Here is a 20,495-nt window from a genome sequence, read left to right as displayed (position 1 = left end):
TTTGGCAACAGTGTCACAAGGTTGACTCATATTTAGCTTGAAAACTGGGTCTTATAATGGGAAGTGTTAGCAACCTTAATAATAGCCAACAGATGATGCTCCCAGCCCCACCTGTAACACTCACACACTGAGGAATGTGTTTTGTTCAAACAACTTTTGACATAACAGGAGATTAAACATTTCAGCTAATTTAAGTACAGCATGTTAAAGAACCAACCTGTCTTAAATTGCCTGTTGACAGTAACACCTCTGTGACCCCTCCCAACCCGCAGTCAGGAGAAACACAATACGACTCATGTGATATAACCCAGCTAGTCATATTCATCACTGCAAATGTGGTGCAAGAGGCAGCTCACCATGCACATTTACACCTGATCACTTGATGGAGGAAGGGGCACGGGGAAACATACTGGAAAGAGAAATGATCCACTGACTCTCAGAGCAAAAGATATAAAATAATATCTACTGTATTCTGAAAGTCACCAACTCTTCATTATCAATACATGTAACAGGAGGTTTCCAGAGAAGTCTTTTCCACAAGGTAAGCAGTAGAGATGTTACAAATCATCGAATTATTGACTAACGCAAGTTTAACTTTCCAGGACTGCCTCCCATATGGCCGGGCAGGGCAGATTCCCCTGGTTGTGCTACTACAAATACAAATTGCTATCTGCAAAAGGTCACTTTGCTGGAGCTACAGACATCTGCAAGGTGATGGAAAGTTAACAGGAGGGGAAAACCGTCTGTGGAGGGGAAGAAAAGGATTGTCAAAGTTTATGAGGCCAGTACATGTCACACTATACCCTGAGCAGCATGCAAGAGGATTTTAAAACCAATCAGGTAACGCTCGGTGGTGATACACAGATAGGGACATAAAATTATTCTATAATCAAAATGCCCTCAGCCCAAAGCTGCCTTCTAGGCAGTGCAGATGTGTGTTTGGGCATGTGTACTCGCAGCTTTCAGATTTCCTGCCCCCAAAAGCCAAGAGACGGGGCGTCCCCATCTCGAGATCCAGTCTCTTCTATATACATTGCTTCAGAACACAGGCTAGAGGAGGTTGTTAATAATGATTTAATTAGTTTTAGTGTCACACTCCAATATACAGCAAGAAATCACTTCCTGGACAGAAAACTTAAAAAGAAGTTTTATACAGAAACACAATTCCTTTATCCTCAGAAAATGTACAACTCAGCCATGTGACACACATGCTTTCAGAAGCACCCAGTCTGGTAAATACACAAGAACAAGAAAACGTTATAGGGAACAATTCAATGCACCTGAGCTTCTAACATTCTTCCATTTTTTTTTTTTAATTTTTGCAAACATTCCTCCTAGAATTCCAAGTGGCAAACAGTAGTAGTTTAGGAGCCTTCTGGGGGAAAGAAATAAGGAAATAGTTTAGATTTCACCCACACACAGTCTATTTATAACATGGACCCAATTTTTAAATTGAGAGGGGGAGGGGAAATCAATCTAATGTGAGGTTACTAGGCCAGCATGTAGATAATGAATCTATGCAAGCGCCCTGCATTCCCATGGGGCTTGGCTACTGTATTTGGTAGTAATTAATAATAACCCACGTTGGATCTGATTTTTTTCAGGAAAGGCAGTACACACACCTTCTTTTCTTGCGTAGTCTTCTGTAAACTGATCTGTATCAAGCGCAAACACCGCTCCCTGCAAATGCAGGTTCTAAAACTAGCTGAAGGGTCAGAAACAGTCTGTGATCCAATGACAGCTTTCTGATAAGCTAGAATAGGACACTGTTACCCTACCCCCTTTTAGCCAAGTTACCAAAACATCCACAACTGCTAACACTGTTTCAGGACCCCGTAGGTGTGTATATTCAGCTGCCTCTGCTCCCAGCTTTCTAACACCAGCTCTCCATGTGAGACAGTTTCAGTGGTAGTTTTTTGTGAAGATTTCCTGGGGCAGACCAGGTTAACGTAGGTCTTACAATATCTCAACTATCAGCATCACTTCTTATTTTAAGAGCCCTGGTCAGATACAAATGGCTGCGTGTTGAGTAACCAATTCTAATGCAATCCCTCTGTCAGCTCAGGAACTATTTGGACCCAAGCTGATTTATCAGCCTTGGAAAAAAAGGACCATTGCACTTTACGTGTCCAGGCACAATCTACAATCTCACCCACACAGGGCTGATCAGGGAAAACACTGGCGCCTCCACTGGGTGCTCGACTCAAGTCACCTTAACAGGGCCTGATTTTTCCAAAGCATTAAACATCGAACTTCTGAAAATCCGGCCCCCTAAAGGGGTCTCCAGCCAGAAATCCCAAAACCACCAATGACTTTAGCAAACGTAGGCGTCGTAGCTCATTTGCCAATGTAACTTCTCAGTCAAAGCTGGCATCCGATCAGACGAGAGCGACGCCCTGGGATGCACCAAGGAAGTGAAGGAACGTCATGGAACCTTTTCCAAAGCATCCACATCAGATTCCACCTTTAACAACCTACAACAGGAACAGGGTCCCCCCAGACACCGAATGTGGGGAATGAGTTAGCTATGGAGGAGCTGGCACTTCTGCCACTTCCCTTCCCCCAGGCTGGACACGAGCAACGTAGGGCAAAGGGATGGAGAATGAATATTTGACTCGTTCAAGACGTAGACACCAATAAAGGCCTCTCGCGGAGGAACAGGGGTGTGTTAATTGCTCAGTACCCTGAATAGTTATCCTCATGTACAGCCCAGCAAAGGAGCGACTAGTAAAGGAGACCCGGTAGTGCAGGATGTGGCATGTATTACAGCCGTTATCAGATATTTGACCGGAAGTGGGTGCAGCTCTAAGACCAGAGATGGGTGTTTTGTTTCCAGGTTGGCTCGTTACCTCTAGCTTTTAACACATCTCTATTCCGCTTGCAACAGGACGTCCACCCAGACACTGGCTACTACCGGTGTCCTCAGCTGTGGACATGGAAGCCATAACCCAGGGATGAGATCCTAGGGAAACCCCATATCAGGACAGACGCTGAAGAAAGGGTCAATTACTGCACACAGGAGAGAGCAGGGGGACAGAACAGTGCCAAAAGGTGAATGTGAAGATAGCGTCAGGGCAGATTTTCAGCCGTAGCAGCCCCTCCCCCACCCCAGAGTGTCTCAAACTTTGCAGCCTTTTTAATTTTATACACAGATTTTGCATATGATGAGTTTGGTTAAAATAAATGTGGATTTGATCCCTCTCCCTCCTGTCTCATGTGCGCTACATATCCCTCAACAGTGGCTGCAAACACTACCAAACCTGTATCTCCAGCTGCCCCCGAATAAATACAACCATGAAAAGTGAGCCAGATGTGCCGTGGATTCTCCCGCGATGATCGCTAGCCTGCTGCAGTGACGCCTCACCTGACACAAACTGCACGCACAGACCTCCTGCAGAAGGAGCAGGGAAGCAGGGATTACAGTAAAGAAGTTGCACATGAATTCTCCAGCCACCAAAATCCCTGTGGCCTTGTATCACCGACGGGTCTGACTCTGGAGAGGTTATGAGGCAGGATGGGGGGTGGGGTGGGAAGAAATCCAGTGATGACAACAATGAAGTGATTGTGGCACTAAATGAAGGCTTCTCAGGCAAGCGTGTACCACAACCAGCACTTTACAAACAAGCTCTTGGCAATTAGACCCCCTCGCCCCAGCTCCTGCGCCCACTGAAGTCAACAAGCGTCTTGCTGCTGACTCCAACGGGGCTTACTTCACAACAAGCTGTGTTGTGTGAGTGTGGGCCCGGCTAGCCGGTGCCAATCCGGAGCGGCTCCTTCCAAGCTGCAGCCGCATCAGCGAGTGGGGAACGAGGCCCTTTCCACTCAGGGCTGGCGAGAGTTCCATCCTGCAACGAAATCCTGGCAGCAGCAGGCCTGTAATTAAAACTAACATTTCCAGTGGCGCTGCCTGCAGGCCGCGGCTGTGCCAAAGGGGCACACCCACATTTCTGGCCTCCAGCTGGCACGAAACAGGCAGCCACGAGCCTGGTGGGAGGGTCTCATTCAATGCTTGGCTTCCAAGGGCTTGTTCCATAAACAGCCCTTTGTGGAGGAGGGAGAGGGGGGTAGTGTTGGGTGGCGGGGGCGGGGGAGCCTCGCGCACGTGAGAAAATAAGGAGAGGCTGGCGATGGCTGCAGCAGATGTGGCGTTTGGCCCAGAGGCTGCCGGCCGGCAGGAAGGTGCGATTTCGCCAGCGCCTTGCCGAGGTGCAGAATGCAGCGATCTCGCCCCTGCCCGCTTCCCACAGAGGGTGCGCCAGCGGGTTTACTGACAGCTACAGCCCACACTCCTGTCCTCGGCACACAGGAGAGATGCTGCAGGGTCCTGTCTGGGGCATTTCCAAGGAGCTCGTTGGAGTCCTGGGGCAAGACACTCCATGATGGGGAGGACATGGCGTCTTGTCCCTTCCAGGGGACAGTCCTGCATGCTGCCCAGGGAGCCCAAAGGGGAACTGCAGCTAGATGCTGAGTGAGCAGCATCATGGAAGCAGCAGGCGACCCTTGGGTGTAACCCAGTCAAACCATTTTCCTAGCCCACAGCCCGAGTCACTGCACCCCCTCCGAGCCACGAGCCCGGAGAAGCCCCAGTGAGACGGGTCTCACTCGGCTAATCTCTCTCGGAGACACACTCGTCCCTTGCCAAAATCAGGCTGCTTTGCCATTAGAGCAAGCCAGTGCGTGTCCGGCAGCGCTTGTTCGGTGACCTAGGGTAGGCTAATGGGGAGCCTGCACAAGACCTGGCCTAAGGGACTGGGGGGGCAGCAGAGGTTGCTACAGTCTCTTTTTGATGAGCTTCTCCAGTTTCCGTATGCGCGAGGACTCCTGCTCGGGCGTGGGAGCCGCCAGGGAGACGGAGCTGGTGCTCTCCACCCCCGAAGGAGGGGCGGGCAGCCTCTGGCGGAACAGCTCCAACATGCTGCTTTGCTCGCTTCTCTTGAGGCCCTGTTGAGAAACAAAGGGAAGTGGGATCACAAAACACAGGGAGAGCGTCGCTGCCGGGGGCAGGGGCTGACGGAAGAGAGCTACGGGAGATCCAGGTTCAAATCTCAGCCTCCCCCCGGAAAGAGCCGGAGACGGCCACCCCACAGTTCCGGGCGGAGGCAGGCTGAGCCTGCGCTCCCCAATCAGCGTGCAAAGCGCCATTAAGCACCAGCAGCCCCCAGAGCAGGAGGCAGCCTCTGTCCCGCCAATTGCCTTGTCCCGCATCACAAGCCCCACGCAGACGGCTGCTTGCCAGGGCAGTCAGGCTTCTCCGGAGAGGGACTAGATTACAGGGCCGGGAATTCGGCTGGGCAGGTTCTAACCTTCATGTCTAAAATCTTCTGGAAAGTGTCGGTGCTGCAGTCAGCGAGGAGTTTGATGTAATTGTCCACAAACACGATGGGGGGCTCGTGAGGGGCCATCACCACCTGCAGAGAGAGGGGGGGCATCAGACACAAGCGAGGAACACGTAGCCCACCCACCCGCCGGCGATATCGATGGGAGCGGCGGAGTGTCTCCTGCAACAGGAGCAGAGCTTATATTCATTAGGCTGGACTGTCCCCATGCAGCTGGCATCCGCGAAGGAGGAAGGGCTGTTGCAGTTTAAACTAGATCCAAGCAGAGGGGAGGATTCTGAAACGATGCACCTTTTACAGGAGCCAGAGTCCTGCTCCAGTTCCACCCGGGGTGACGGCAAACTCCGCTTTGCAAACGGCAGGAGAAAGCTCTGGAGAGCTCCGGTCGACACCCTGCTGCTCAGGCCCTGTCAGTCTGTGCGGGGCTCGCTGGCAGGCCCTAGCACAGGGCCTTTCGCCCAGAGCTGGGCTGTCTTACAGTGGAGCACCCCACAGACGTCCCCGCAGAACGAACAGCACGTGGTCTCTAAGCAGCCCAGCAGACCCTCAGACGCCTAAAGAACGGAGGGGGCCGTGCACGCGCACGGCTCCAGAAAGGCGCGGGCGCGTTAGCAGGAGCCAAGCTACGGTGAAGCTCAGAGCAGGGCGGGGCGAGGGACGGGTTATGAATTGCCAACTGCTACTCAGACGCTGAACAGATCCGAGAGGCCGCAGGGGCTGCGTTTTGTGTGGAAGCTGCTGCCGGATTCTGCCTCCCAGCTTGCCGGCTGGCAGGCACGTGGGGTGGGGCTCGAAATTTCATTTGATTGAGCTGGGAAGCCTGAGTCTGATACCACCGGAAAGAGGAACGTGCCCAGGGAGAAGAGCTATGAAGGTGGGGCTGCGACAAGACCCAGCTGACGGCCCTGGAGCCAGAAAGCCTCAGCTCAGGACAGGCAGCGAGTGCACAGCGGGAGCCCCGACTGCCCCATCAACGAGCTCAACCCGAGCCTGAACCGCTACTCACCCAGGCTCCCTCTCCACTGCACAGAGCAGACAGCGGCAGCGGCAGAGCTTTGCTCTTCTAGCAGTCGTTTTCCCCGGGACAGCAGAGCGCAGGGTCACCGCTCTGCAGCCAGGGCCTGCTTTCTGCTCCATGTCACAGCCAGGCCCTCTGAGGCCTGAGGAAGCTACCCGAGACTCTGATTAGGGGACCACAAGGTCTATGCCACATGGGGACACTGGCGCCGCCATGGGTTGGGATCAGCAATGCGCTGGCTTGGAGGGCAGGGGGAGATTCTGGCTAAGGTGAATTCCCCTCCTGAGCGGCACTGCCCGCGCGCCACCACGTCCCCAATGAAGCCGCCGTGCTCTGAGGGGGAGGAGGGTTTCACTGAAAAGCCGGGTCAGGCTCGCACCCCGGTCAGAGTTCCAGGTCTGGACGGGAGCCTGACGCAGGCCAGTTCCCATGGCTTTAGGTGGTTTACCCAATTCTACCCACTGACGAGGCCACTGACGCTCTACATGAAGTCAGCCCGGGATTCCTGCCCTGGTGGGTTGTTTGAAGGCAGCTCACCCGTAACCTCCTGTCTCATCGCTGCCCCTTGGTACCGGGGAACAGGCCCTTACCCCGCGAGCATGGCAAGTGTTGAACAAAGCAGTTGAGAGCCAGCAGGCAGCACCACCGTGCACAGAGTTAAGGACAAAGCGACAGCCTTAAAACTCTGAATCCAAGATGACGGTGCCACCCACAGGCCACGTGGGAGGTTACAGCCCTCAGCAGTGCTGTGCCCATCTTGGTTGTCAGCTCCACCTCAACTCTGAGCCATTATGCAAGGATCCAACAAGCCAGAGTGTTTTCACGTCATTCGTTGGTTTGTTATGGCAAAAATTGTTCTTGGGTGATTTTACAGTCGCAGGCTTCAAAAAGCGAAAGAGGACCCGGCTCAACAAGGTAACGGAGCTGTGTTTGGACAGGCTGTTCGGCTAGGCAGCAAATAGGTGAAACCAGGCCCAGTTGGCTCTCACTAACCAGCTATGCGTGAAAGTCTCAAAATAAAGTGAACAGCAGCAAGTGCTTGGAAGCACGTGGGGAAGCATTTCTGAAAGTGCCTGAGGGAATAAGGCCGGGTCAAGCAGACTCAGTACTCAGAATGAAGAATCTCAAGAGTTACCTTCAGGATCATTTCAGCCCGCGTCATGCCTTTCACCACTATCTTCGTGTAGCTGGCAGGAGCCTTCCTCACCACCTGGGACCCAATGGACGGCAGATCCAAGAGAACCATCTTCAGAGAGTGAGTGTCCAACAGCAGCTGTAAGAGTCAATCACACCCTGCTACTACCCTGGTCCCAGCTACCACGCGCCATGAGCAGCTAGAGCCCAAACAGTTGAAAAGTTTAACTCTTTCCAGTTCTCAGAATGTCTTGGCATTGACAGCACAACTGGCACAGAAAGAACGATTCCCTGGGATGGACCAGACCTCTTAGTTGGGTAGCTCAGCAGATCTCCACGGACCTTAATGAAGCTACGATGATTTACGCCAGCTGAGGATCTGGTCCTTAATGTGTGGATTTTCCAATCACATTTTCATGGGAGCGTACAGTGAAGCAGTGTCCCCCGTTTGTACGCTGTTAACTGGCTACTCAGACCAACTCAATAATACCGTGATACCTTTGCCTCTCAGCCTGCAATGCTGTCAGCTGTTCTGCATTCACTCAACCCGCAATACAGGTTGCACCTCTAAAATCTGGGATTCTATGGTCCGGCAACATCTGTTGTCCAGCAGGACTGGGATCAGAGTCCTGGTGCACTGCAGGGCTGTGGGGGTCTAGAAGCTAGCACACAGCTCAGATGGGCAGCGGGGGACGAGGGGGGAGCTGGTGCCCTGTTCAGCTGGGCTCCAAGGGGGGGGCAGGGAGCCAGTATGCAGCTCAGCTGGACTGGGGAGCGGCCATGAGCTAGCACTTGGCTCAGCTGGGCCGGGGGGGAGCCAGGAAGCCAGCAGGAGGGGGCCCTGAAATGATCTCCCCTGGTCTGGAAAAATCCCTTCTCCAGGACCAGTTAGGTCCCGTGGGTGCTGGACCAGGGAAGTCCAAACTGTACAACTCCAGGATAGCGCGTACACTGACAGCTGCCCACCTAACACACTGCACTGACCGACTCCCTCCAGCTCTCAGCACAGAGGAGAGGAATTTTCACTCAGCTGGCATCTCGCACCACTTCAGGCAGCATACTGGGAAAGGTGCTGTCAGCCAGAGCGGAATGACCCTAAATCCTCCAGGACTGCACCAGGTATGAATGAAAAAGCAGGGTGGAGACCAGCTGCGGAGCAGAGACCTGAATCACCTGAGCTGTATTTTCACTTCAACAGAAGTGGTGCACGATTTGATTTGTTACCATGGGAGAGGACACACTCCAGGTATCCGGCTACAAAGCAAATTCCTGCGAAGGGGCTCGAATCAGGCGGAAGTGCGCTCCCACCACACGACCTGCATGGCAACACACCCCTACAATAAACAGGGCCACGTGTGTTAGGGCACGAAGCCCACAGACTTTAGTGACCCTACCAGGGCTATCGGGCGTTCGTGGCAGGTTCACCAGCTCAAATGTGGACCAATCAAAAAAGTGACACTATGATTATTATCCCGCAGCTGTCTTGAGGCATGGGAGGGAGGAACTGGTCTGTGTACAGTGCAGTGGGGGTTGGGTTCCATGCAACAAAAATCCACATTCACAAACGTCGTACTGGTCCCTGGATTTGAGTGAGACTGTTACGTAGCAGGGATGCTGCCTTTCAGAAATCAGCAGTGGCAGTAAAAAGCAACACCACTGTGGTAACGTTTGTGCCAAGGCCCAGATTTACAAAGGTCTTTGGACAACGAAAGATGCAGATAGGGGCCTCGTGGGGTTTTCAAAAGGTGCCTAGAGAAGATTAGGCACCTGATTGCCACCGAAAATCAATAGGAGGCACTTTCACCCTCGTCATTAAGTGCCTATCCGCATCTCTAAGTGTCTCAATATCTTTGCCAATCCAGTCCCAACAGAACAAGCACAACTCAGAACTACATGGAGTCAGGGTAGATCCAAAGCTAACAGATCTGTGCTCTTCAGTCAGCATTAGACAACACAGTGAGCAGAGAGCTGAAATGGGTCAGTTATTCCACGATCCAAACTAGGGATATGTGGGTGTAAAAGTGTACACCAGGAGCGGGGAACTTTTTGGGGGGTTGGGCGCCACTGATCCACAGAAAAATCAGTCTGAGGCCACAGACAGTAACATCCCTAATCCAAACAAGACACACCGAGGCATGGCCGGCAACGGGTTAATCGCTTGAGCCACATGGTTATTCAGGAAAGTTCCAGGAACAACCGTGAGTCGCTATTAACATTTATTATAGAAGGCAAGTAGGAGTTGCACTTCAGCCATTTGCTTTTGATTAGGGAAAGCCGCAGGAGCTCAGACTTTGCACAAACTCAGCAACATCCTTCATTTATTTATTTATTTCACAAGATCCTGTTTCATTTCACAAAAGCGTGTTGCTCAGCGCCCCATCTGCTGATTCCCTGCCAGTTGGCGGCTTTGAAGACACCAGAAGTTCACTGTTCTCCCATTTGAAAGCTTACCCCACCCAAGCCTTGTCTGCAAACAAAGAGCAGGGCTGTCCCAGCCAACCGACAGGTGTATGAAGACAATAGCCGGGGTGACAGACCCAACAGCTGCACCCCAAACACACAGGTAAGGCAAACTCTCCTGATCTGCCCGGTCAGTTGCGCTTCCGGATCCAGGGGAACGTGTCAAAAGTTCCCTGTTTCTGTAAATGTCAGAGACATTGAGAAAACTTCCTTCCTTCAAGTTGCTATTTGCAGCTTGTTTCTTTTGGGGCTCTCTAGGGACGGTCCGGAGAAGAAAGAAGATAAAGAACCGGGAGTCAGGAGCTGAGCGCTAGCCCTGACCCTGCCATTGGCCCTACTGTGTGACCGGCTTAGACAAATCACTTCTGTGCTTCAATCTCCCCCTCTCTGAACTGCAAGATCCTTATGCACTTGACAATGCTGCAGTGCGTCTGAAAGGGCTTGTAAAGCACCTGGAGATCTCGACTTTTGTAAGTGCCCCAGTATCATTCACCCAGCAACACCCCAAAGGGTTCGCTCCGCTCAGCAGCCATTCTGTGCCATGCCAGGGTGTGTGAGAGAGGGGAACAGACATCTATCTGCAAACACAAACAGGTCTGAAAGAGGCAGAATATAACTGGCCACTCTGGAAGCATCCAGGACACATGGCGTAATATCAACTCATGATAAAACGGCCATGAGCTCTCCAATGGTCTCCCGTACACGAGACCTGACTTATATTTCTCCCAAAATACAGCACCTGGGATGACTTTGGAGATTCCCCATCAGAATCCTGAGCAGGGCGCCACTTACTTAAGCTTGGGATGGATACACACTCAGACCAGGGGATGTGCAACCTGAGCATCTTCATCATAAAACCTGTACAGAAGTGGGTTGGGGATTCATGCAAACAAATGTGGTTCAGGCTACACCCTGGCACAAATTCTTTTTAAGTTTGGCTGCTTTTAATTACCCAAGAGTAAAAAAAGAGACCGGCAGACACGTACTGGTGTTAGAAGCATGTGAATTAAGAGACTGACAGACAGACATGTACTGGTGTTAGAAGCATGTGAATTAAGAGACTGACAGACAGACATGTACTCGAGTTAGAAGAATGTGGATTAAAAATTGAAGTTGAGCTTTTTAAAACCCACCAATGAGTCTGAATGCCTTAGATGCTGGGTCTCTAAACGGAGACATAATTAACTGGGCTTAATTTTCAAAGTGTGGGAGTCCAGCATCTTCTGAAAACCAAGGCCACTGGAAGGATCCTCAAGCTGTGCACCCAAAATAGAGGCGTCTAAAGTCACATCTTAACAAATATGATTTCTCTCTTCAAATGCCTTTCTGCACCCAAAACCCTGGATCGATCTCCCTTGCCCGCCTGACTCTTCCTCCATCTCACTCCCCAGCACACTGCTCTTAGGTCCCCACATCGAAAAGGACTCCTCGATCCTCTCTGTCCTGAAACCCTTCCCAACCAGGCCTTCTCACTGACTCGGGGCTGCATCAATCCACCAGGCCAACGTCAGGCTTCCATCTGGCTATTCGTTTGCTTCATAAAAAGCCAAGACCCATCAGACGAACCCAACCAGCTTGTGAGCTCTGCTGGACTTTCCGGGGCAGACTTGGGTATTCAGAATGGAGACATGCTGACAAAACTGGGGAGAATGCCGCAAGTACTTCTAGAAAACCACAAATGGCACCATTGGGAGTTGCACCTCTTAGCCCGAAGCCTGATAAAAGTTGTGTTTTAACGACATCCACAGTACACTCCATAGCCAGCCACGGTGGAGCACAGCAACAACTCCCATTTTGTTCCCCAAACCGCTCTAAAAGGGAACTCAAACAAGTATCTTCACAGTCTACATTCTAATAGCCGGTGTGCAGAACACACCAGCTAGGAAACAAAGCCGAGGAAAGGCAGAAACGTCTCTCTTCTTTTTCACTTCCATTACTTTTCTTACTACCATCATTACAGCATGTTCCATCCGCAACTGATCTAAGCACCTAGGCACAACAGGGCTCACTCTGGCTGCAACTTCGGAGCCCAAGATTTCTGCTGGATTGGTAAGAGCCTGGACATAGTTTAGAAGATGTTGCCTGGCTGTTTCTTCGTGAAACATTTCCCTTTACATTACCAGGCCTCAACTCCCACAGACACCTGCACTGAGGTCAGGGGCTGTGCACCTAAGAGGCTGCTCTGGTCAAAAGCGCTGGAAGCAACTCCCCAGTGAGCACTCACAGGTGGTGGGGAGACCACTATAACATTAGCCAGTCTCTCTGGACTTGTCCAGAATACTATCCACACACCTGCACCTCTCTAGTTAAGATTAACGGAAAGTTCTTGTTCCCAAGAAAACAGGCTCTACCCACTGTAAGAAAACTTTACAAACTCGTGCCCTGGTTTCCCTGTTACAAATCCAGCCATGTTGTTATCAGAATTTGATTTCACTCTCAAAAGCAGGCAAACTTAAAAACCCGATGCATTCTGCCCTTAGTAATAAAAGAAACCAAGACAGCAGCTCTCCAGCAGACGTTCACGCCATCACAAGTCTTCCGGCAATCAAAGCAACAACCAACTCAAAATGCAACATTCCTAGCCAATCATCTTCATGGTTTCATTTCCCTCAACACATCTGGGGAGTAGAAGCCATATTAAACTACAGGGCGTACCTCCCTTAACTGGGACACTCTGATCCAGCAACATCCGTGTTCCGGCAGGACCAGGGATGTTCCTGGACCACAGAGCTCAGGTACAGGAAGGTCGGGCCGTGGGGCAGAAGCACAGCACGGGGGCTAGTAACTCACCTGGGAGCCCATGAGGAAGAGAGAGGGATGCAGAGGGGTGGCGGCATAGTGGCGAGTTCTGCTCCCTGAGGCTGAAAGGTAGCAGGGGCTGGCCCAGAAGCTCCGGCCGCAGGAGCCACGGCCAGGCAGGAGCCCTAGCAGGGGGCAGGAGCTGGGAGCTGGCAAATCCCCTCGATCGGGGTCCCCAGGTGCCAGCTGAGGGAGGTCCAGCCTGCAATAAGGACGTCACGATACTGGCTGTGTACTGAGCACATGGAAGCAGAGCCAATCATTCAGAATGTAGCTGCTGCCTTTGGGGTGGAGGCAATTTCAGGACCTGACCAGAATTCTCCCCGTTAAGGAGACAATTTTTGCAGCTGAGCTTCCGTTTCCAGGTGGACGGAGCAACATGCACTGGCGCCTCGCTAGACTACGTATTAGGCAAAAGGCTTTGCCTTCCTGCGGCGGCTGCTCTGCCACTGCTTCTCCAGTTTTAAATGGCTGAATTTGGAAAAGCCACAGCAGCCAACTCAGTGAAATTAGCACCTGCCACACGGTACATGCTGCATCAAGTCCAGCTTCCAGACCAGACACTGAATAATGATGACATTTGTCACCTCACCGGGCGTACTGCACCATTCAAGCGCTGTGTTGGACCTCGTATGGGGGGGGGGATGGAAGGGGAGAGGCACACCTGGGCTGCCTCTGCACCAACCCTTTTGATGAGGGTGGCTAATCAGCAGAGAAACTCCAGGCTTCAATTTCCATCGTCCTCTGGTTGTGTTCCCAGGACTGCAGGTGGACAGAACTACAGCTGGTGGTGGGCTGGGTGGGTTACCCGGGGAGGGTCCTGGATACACAAACCATGTTTATTTTTTCATGAAGATTGCTATACTTCCTACTGTAGCATGAGCCATAAATAACCACTCACCTACAGCGCGTGCTTTAGGAACATTGGACATCATCACAGCACTGAGAGGCTGGTATTGTAAGTCCCAGTCGCCCCACTTCACACAAGGATAATCTCAGATGCTGAGAAATTAAGGGACTTGTCCCAAGTCATTCAATGAGGCAGCAGGGGAGTTGGAAACAGAATCCGGGAACCTAAACTCTTCCCTGCTCAAAGCCTAGCCCACGCTGCCTAGACCACTCCCCAAAATGTGTCATATCACTCAACATAAAGCCCTAAAATCATCACTGGACACTTATGTGTATTGAAATTCAGACAACGCATAACCTCTACCAGCCAATTTCTGTAGCAACACACGCCCTAGGTCTGTGCAATTCAATGCACAGACGCCATAAAGCGGAGAGGATGCTGCTGAATGTGATTCATTTTTCTCACCTGCTCTGCGCCCACCATGCTAATCGGTTTGCACTTGAAGAGATGGTTGATGAACTTGGGGATGAAGGAGCTGCAGAGAAGAAAAGTATCAAAAAATCACATATTTGAACTTCAATACCCAGACTATCCTAAGTTAACACTGTGCACAATAAACCAGGGTTGTCCATGGTGACACTCCAAGGGCACATAGCATTGTTAAATATCCAAATAGGAAAGTGTAGTTCTTCTTCTTTAACCACGCTGAGCTAAAAGTTAATTTGGAGGCCAACTACATATTATGTGTCAGTATGTTTGTAAAAATGGAGCCAAATAGAATAGTGCCAGTCCAGGTATCAGTTAAGTAAGCGAACATGCTATATAATAAACATCAAAACAGCAGGGTAATAACTGTTCATGGACTGGAAGCATCTTTATTTACAATAAAAACTTATTCTGTACAGGAAACAGAAATACTTGTTTTGTATTATGGAAGTACTGCGAGATTCCCATTGAAACCCACTGCGTGAAGAACAGTACATATACATAGCGAGAGAAAGCCCCCGTCCCAAAGTTCTTACAGCCCATGCAGAGAAGACAAATGGTGGAAGAAAGGGAATTTTATTAACCCCATTTTACAGCCAGGGAAAGAGGTTAAGTGATTTACCCAATGTCACATGGTCAGTCTTTAGCAGAGCTGGGAACTGAATCCAGCTCTTCTGAGTCCCGGGTCAGTGCTTGAGCACAAGCCCCCCAGAACGACACACACGGCAGGAGGCAGGTTTTCTGGATCAGGTTTCTGTTTTACCTTGATTTTAGATGTTGCTGGGAGGGGAGGGGGGGGGGATTTTTACAACGGAAACACAGAGCTTCTTCCTTTCTTGAGGAGGAAAGTCTCATCAACGTTAACTGTGTTCTGGTCAGCCTGGGATGCTACGGAGCCCCGTGCTCCCGGGGACGGTCTCCCAGCAGCTGGACAGTTATTCTCGGGATCATACGCCCCCTCCCTGACACTGCTGAAGGGATTAATCAGGGTCTACTCATCGAGGGTGAAAAATGCTTCTCACATGTTTGCTTAGCAGGGCTCTTGCGGGTTCAGGCCCCAATCCAAAACACATGGTTACAGCATTGTGGTGTCTGTGCCACAGTGTATCAAAAATAAAACGTATGCGGAAGATGCACCGTCTGGATGTTTTGGCGTTTTAGCCACATCTGAATTTTGTGTGTGTTGACAATTGAAGCTGTGAGCACCCTAGCTACCCAGGACACGCACCGCCCGGTCGCACTGCCTTTGTCCCACCCTGGCAGTATCCCCCATCCCAAGGCCCCGTTACGCTGCCAGAGCGGTGAAAAAGGGCCTCCACACAAATTTGACTCTGGCCCGCAAAAGCTACCAATAAAACCAGATGCACTCAGTGGCTAGTAGAGCTGTTAAATTTAGATTAATTGGCTAATCAAATAGACGATGCAATCTGCATCAGCTATTCTATTAGTCAATAAGGGCACCTCCGCCTTTGAAGTGTAACAACAGCCCCAGGACTGTTGCTACACTTCAAAGGCAAAAGCACTGCAGGGAGCACGGGGCCAGCAGGATACTCAAGCAGTCCCCTGCTGGCCCCGGGCTCCCCGTGGCGTTTCAAAGCAATGGAGCCCAGGGTCAGTGGGGGAGTCCCAGGATACCATGCGGCACTGCCCCATTGAAATGTCACAGGGAGCCCGGTGTCAGATGCCACGCAGCACTGCCACTTTGAAACGCCGTGCGCAGCCCAGGCCAGCCAGCTGGGGACCCCCGATCTGCACGCAGAGTTTCAAAGCGGCAGTGCTGCATGGAGCCCAGGGTCTGGCCCCGGGCTCCATGTGGCACTGCCGCTGAAGCACTTCCTCTTCTCCCCCTCCTTGCTGCCTCTTTCTGAAAAAAGCAGCGAGGGGAGGGAGGGGGGAAGCAACTAGTCGACTAGTGTGTTGACTATCTGATTAGCATTTGCTTATCAGGTAGTCAACTAGTCGCTCAAATCCCTAGTGGTTAGCACAAGCACAAGGAAGTTCTCTGGACCTTGATGAGCAGTTGGGGAGGGCCACCTAATTACTGCCCTGCTTTCCTCCTCTTGGTTCATTCGTAATTTATTTGGTTTCCTTCACATGGCCCCTTTCTAACACCTGCATGTCTCATGTTTCCTGTCCCACGTCTGGGACCAAGCAACAGGGTTTAACGGCTCAGTGCTGTGCTTCGTTGGAGTTGGTCTGTTTTCTTTCCCCTGGCAGAACGCTCCACTGGCTGGAGTGATTTGAATTCCGTTGGTTTTCCCTTTGCATCTGTCAAGCGATTTATTTCCACCCCACGAAGAAAGCAGCCTGGCCAGGACCCTCTTTGTCCTGCCATCAGTTAATCTCGCCAGGTAACATCTTGCCCTTATTCAGATCAGAGTGACACAATCTGTGTGTCTGCAGCACGTGGAACACTCTCATTAAATGAGTGAAAAACACCTGAAGGAAAGAAGCTTTTTCAGTGGAAGAATTGTCTCCCCTCTTCTTTCAACTCAACCGTGGCCTCTCACTGAATAATTTTTGCCTTGATACCAGGGGAGCCTCAATGGGCAACAATTTTAAAAACAAAATGACTGAGAATAAGCTCCAGGGCTGCCCCCAAATGGCTTTCAGGCCAGCCACGTGAGAAAACTAGCCTTGGCGGCACAGCCTAAACAACGGTAGGAAAAACAAACACCAGCCCCTACGACGGGAAAGCATTAAGGCAAAGATGAAAGTTCTCTGTCTCCCAAGTCCATTTTTCAGGTGGATAAGTAACTCCCAAAGGGCAATCAGACTGAGCCAAGAACAGCTGGAGTGTATACAAGGCTGTAAAATGGACAATCGGTAGCGGCTCTGGCCAGCAGTTCGAGGAGCATACGAGATTACCTCCCACAGAGGCCTAACCCCAGGGCAGGTCTGGTGCTAGTGCGTCCATGCTGCATATGGGAGATGGTGACACTGCTTAATTCTGCGCTCATGTGACCCAAGGGTTCCCCCTTTAGCTGTCTGGCATAATCTTCAATGGGGGAGGTTTCGCTTAGTGTGAAAATGTCAAGGTGTCAGAGAATGGCCAGCCGCTCTCCCTGCAATGAGCACAGAGGGGAGGAGTGACCTGTCTGCCCCTGCATACTGCCTGTTATATTATGTGGCTTACGCCCCGTGTAACTGGAAGCAGCTTCTCAGGTCCGGTAGGGTGGGCGAGAAGAGTGACGCAACCCCTCTTCCATGTGCAGGCTGGCAGAGAGCTACTGCGAATCTCAGCGAATCTGAGCACCTTGTCTCCGGAGGCCTAGACAGCGCAGTTCCTAAAGTCAGCTCCCAAGCTGGCTCCCCCACACCACATGCAGACAGTCCCGTGAAGATGAAGGTATATTTATTCAACCGCGTAGTCTCCCTGCTTGGGTTAAGCACTTTGAGGACACTGGGGCACGTTTCTCAGAGACCTACACTTGAATGCCACGACTAATTTACAGTTGGAGCTGTAAAATCACATCCAAATACTATGCACAAGCAGACTAGTCCCCAAGGTAAGAATAAAGCGGAGCAAGACAGATTAGGAGCCTGAAAACAAACCACAGCACTTGAAAGGCTCCCATCCAACAGGGGTACCTTGGCCAGGCTTGTGTTTTCCCAATCCCTTGCACTGATGGTGCATCAAGCACAATGCCCTACTAAGTGAGAGAGAGAGAGAGGTGCAACCATTGTACGTCTGTTTGATAGGAGATGAGCAGCTACGGAACGTTGTTCAAAGCAGACGGCTGTTCTAAAGACTCTAGCAAAAGCCAATTGCTTAGATGTAAATAACCGTCTCAAGTTCAGATCAGCCCCTTTCGCCGAATCAACACGATTTACTCGGGCTGCTGTAAGACGAGCATATGCTGCCTGAACAGCGCAATCCTCTTTCACATCATTCTGCTCACTGAATGCCTGATCAAAGGCCCTCCCAGTCATTAGGGACATTCACACGCTAATTATCCTCAAGATTCTACTGTAAGTAGCGAACACTGAACCAGCCTGGGGCAGAAGAAAAGATTACTTTTACGAACACTATCACACACCAGGGCTTTTCTCCCTCTTGTTCCTCAGCTCCAATCTCCTTCAAAACTTCCAAAACTAGACTGTATGTTGAGCAAATGCCCACCCATGCCGATGTGGAAGCCTCTTCTTCTATGCTACATTTTTTATCTAATCAGGAAGCAATTTAGGCACCATAAGAATGGAAGAGAGGGGTTCACTGATGTTGCTCTTCAGTGGCATTTTGAATTTCTACTACCCCATTCCATTTGGGGAATGTTTGTGTTGGCCCAAAAGGAAAAACTATGGCATACACTAAAAGACATATCAGGTTCCTGGTGTGGAATTTTCTTGGGCTTGTTAAGTTTTGCAACGTTAGATGCTTTCTTTCTCTTGTGGTCCCGTAACTGAAAACCAGCCTTTGTGCAATACTATTAGAATTAAGAAGTGGTTGCCAGTGCAAAAAGAAACAGATATTCACACACAACGCAAAAGCACACCAATCGGATTTTCAGTGTTGTGTAGCACACAAAAGGTGCAATAACTACTAGACAGGCCTATAACTGGATTGAGAGTCTTAACGGCACGCGGCTATGAGTAGGTATTAGAAGGTTATACGGGTGCTAAGATAGACCAAGGCTGTTGTCCTGGTTCTGTTTAGAAGCAAGTCTTTCAAAAGACTTCAAATGTAACTTGGCAAAACAAATCATCATCAGGAGTTCCAAAGGGACTGGATTCTCACAAGCAGAGCCCAATCCTGGACCCAATGAGGACAGCAGGACTCTCTCTCAACTTCCCAGGGCCCTAGAACAGGGCCACAGCTGTATTCAGAGGTTTTTCAACAGGTGGTTTTGGAGTATTCGAAGGTCTACCAAAGAACAAGTGTTGATCCACTTAGTCCTGCCAGCTTACATCTGAACTATTCCCAACTGGGAGAGCTGGGGCGCTTGATCCACAATTCACTTGGTATGTGCTTAGCAATAAAGTTAAAAGGGAGACAACTAAACCAAGGTATTAAGACTGGGCTGTGAACAGCTGAGTAAATGGGTTTTCCCTTTATCACCATGTTAGTTATATAAAACTCAAGTGTAACCACACAGGAGGTTTATGCACAATACATTTTCACAGACAGCATTTTGTACAGTAATTATTATGGGCAGAATTATAATATGATTTATCAGTAACGGCTCCTTAATAAGAGTGCAGTTCTCAGACCCTCTGCCTGGCTGCAGAAGCTAATGGCTGTCAAGACATCCCACTACATCCTTGTCTGCTGAACAGGAACCGAAGTTCTGATTCTAAAGGCTACACAGGAACTGCCAGTCTTTATGATTTACTTTGGAGAGATTAGCTTGCAGCATTTTTAAGTATGAAATGTGTCATGTGCCGCATTCTCTGCCCATACCTTTGGGTGGTCAGGCCATGCAGAACTCTGCAGACAGTAATTGTAGCTACCATAGCCTTCTAGCAGCTTTGTCCTAGTCATAGGCCTGCAGTTCTTGATTGGTTTCAGATGAACACAAGGAAGTTAAAAAAAACTGCCCTTATCCCTTCCAAGTGAATCTGGCTTTAGGAAACACGGCTCTGAATAAGACTCAGAAGCTGGATTTTCAACAGGGTCTAAGGCCATGTCTCCACTTACCGAAGGATCGACGCTCTGGCAATCGATTTTCCGGGGTTCGATTTAACGGGTCTAGTGAAGACCCACTAAATTGAACAATGAGGGCACCCTGAGGCATAAGAGAAGTCGATAGGAGCGTTTCCATACCTTAGGGCAACCTTCAGGGCGTAGTGTAGACCTGGCCTAAGAGAAGAGGGCTCTTAACAGCAATGAAAATAAATTGGAGGTGGGCCCCAACTCAAAAAAAAAAAAAAAAAAAAAAAAAAAAAGAAAGCCAGCACATCCCAATCACTATTAATCTGTCTAGCACGGAAAGGCCCGGAAGAGGATCACCGCAATGGCTCCACACAGCTGACATGTATTTCCAGTCTCTGTTGGTCCTGTCCTTACACAAATAAGCAGCTTGAGGACAGGATCACGCTGTGTGTGTTTACTTCTACCTAACCTTTGCAACCTTCTGAGTGTTTAAAAAAACGTGTTATTACAAGGTGAAAAATGGTCATGAGAGTTAGGAGCCAGCACAGCTGCACACCACGGAAAAGAGAGCCCCATAATGAAGCTACAAATGCCAATTGTCAACTGCGCTGGGACTCCATATACAGACACTCAAAACGGGTCTTTTACAGAGGCTCACACCAGAAGCCTCTGCACATAGAAAGTGATGTTCCAGTGCTCATTAAAACAGTTCGCAGGCTGGTCCAGGTGTGTGAGAAGGAGCCAGTGCAGACAGCTGAGCAAATTTGCTTCAGCAGGAGACTCAAAACAAACACCTCACAATCTCTCACACAGCTGCAG

General features: G+C 50.3%; 1 protein-coding gene across 1 annotated transcript in view; it reads right to left on the bottom strand.

Annotated features, from left to right (window-relative positions):
• Positions 1-1,056: 1,056 nt before the first annotated feature.
• The window catches only part of VPS53 (VPS53 subunit of GARP complex), a 112,010-nt gene continuing 92,571 nt past the window's right edge, over positions 1,057-20,495 (bottom strand). Inside the window, exons 19-22 of the mRNA XM_075904662.1 lie at positions 14,063-14,132; positions 7,490-7,627; positions 5,304-5,408; positions 1,057-4,941 (exon numbers count right to left, since the gene is read on the bottom strand). Of these exons, the coding sequence (XP_075760777.1) occupies positions 4,771-4,941; positions 5,304-5,408; positions 7,490-7,627; positions 14,063-14,132 (484 nt within the window). The 3' untranslated portion in view covers positions 1,057-4,770. The remainder of the gene's footprint in view (positions 4,942-5,303; positions 5,409-7,489; positions 7,628-14,062; positions 14,133-20,495) is intronic.

This window comes from Pelodiscus sinensis, chromosome 21, assembly GCF_049634645.1.
Source record: "Pelodiscus sinensis isolate JC-2024 chromosome 21, ASM4963464v1, whole genome shotgun sequence".
NCBI classification, from domain to species: Eukaryota; Metazoa; Chordata; order Testudines; family Trionychidae; genus Pelodiscus; species Pelodiscus sinensis.
Note: the sequence above shows the minus strand (reverse complement) of the source record. Positions and strands in the feature narration are given on the sequence as shown.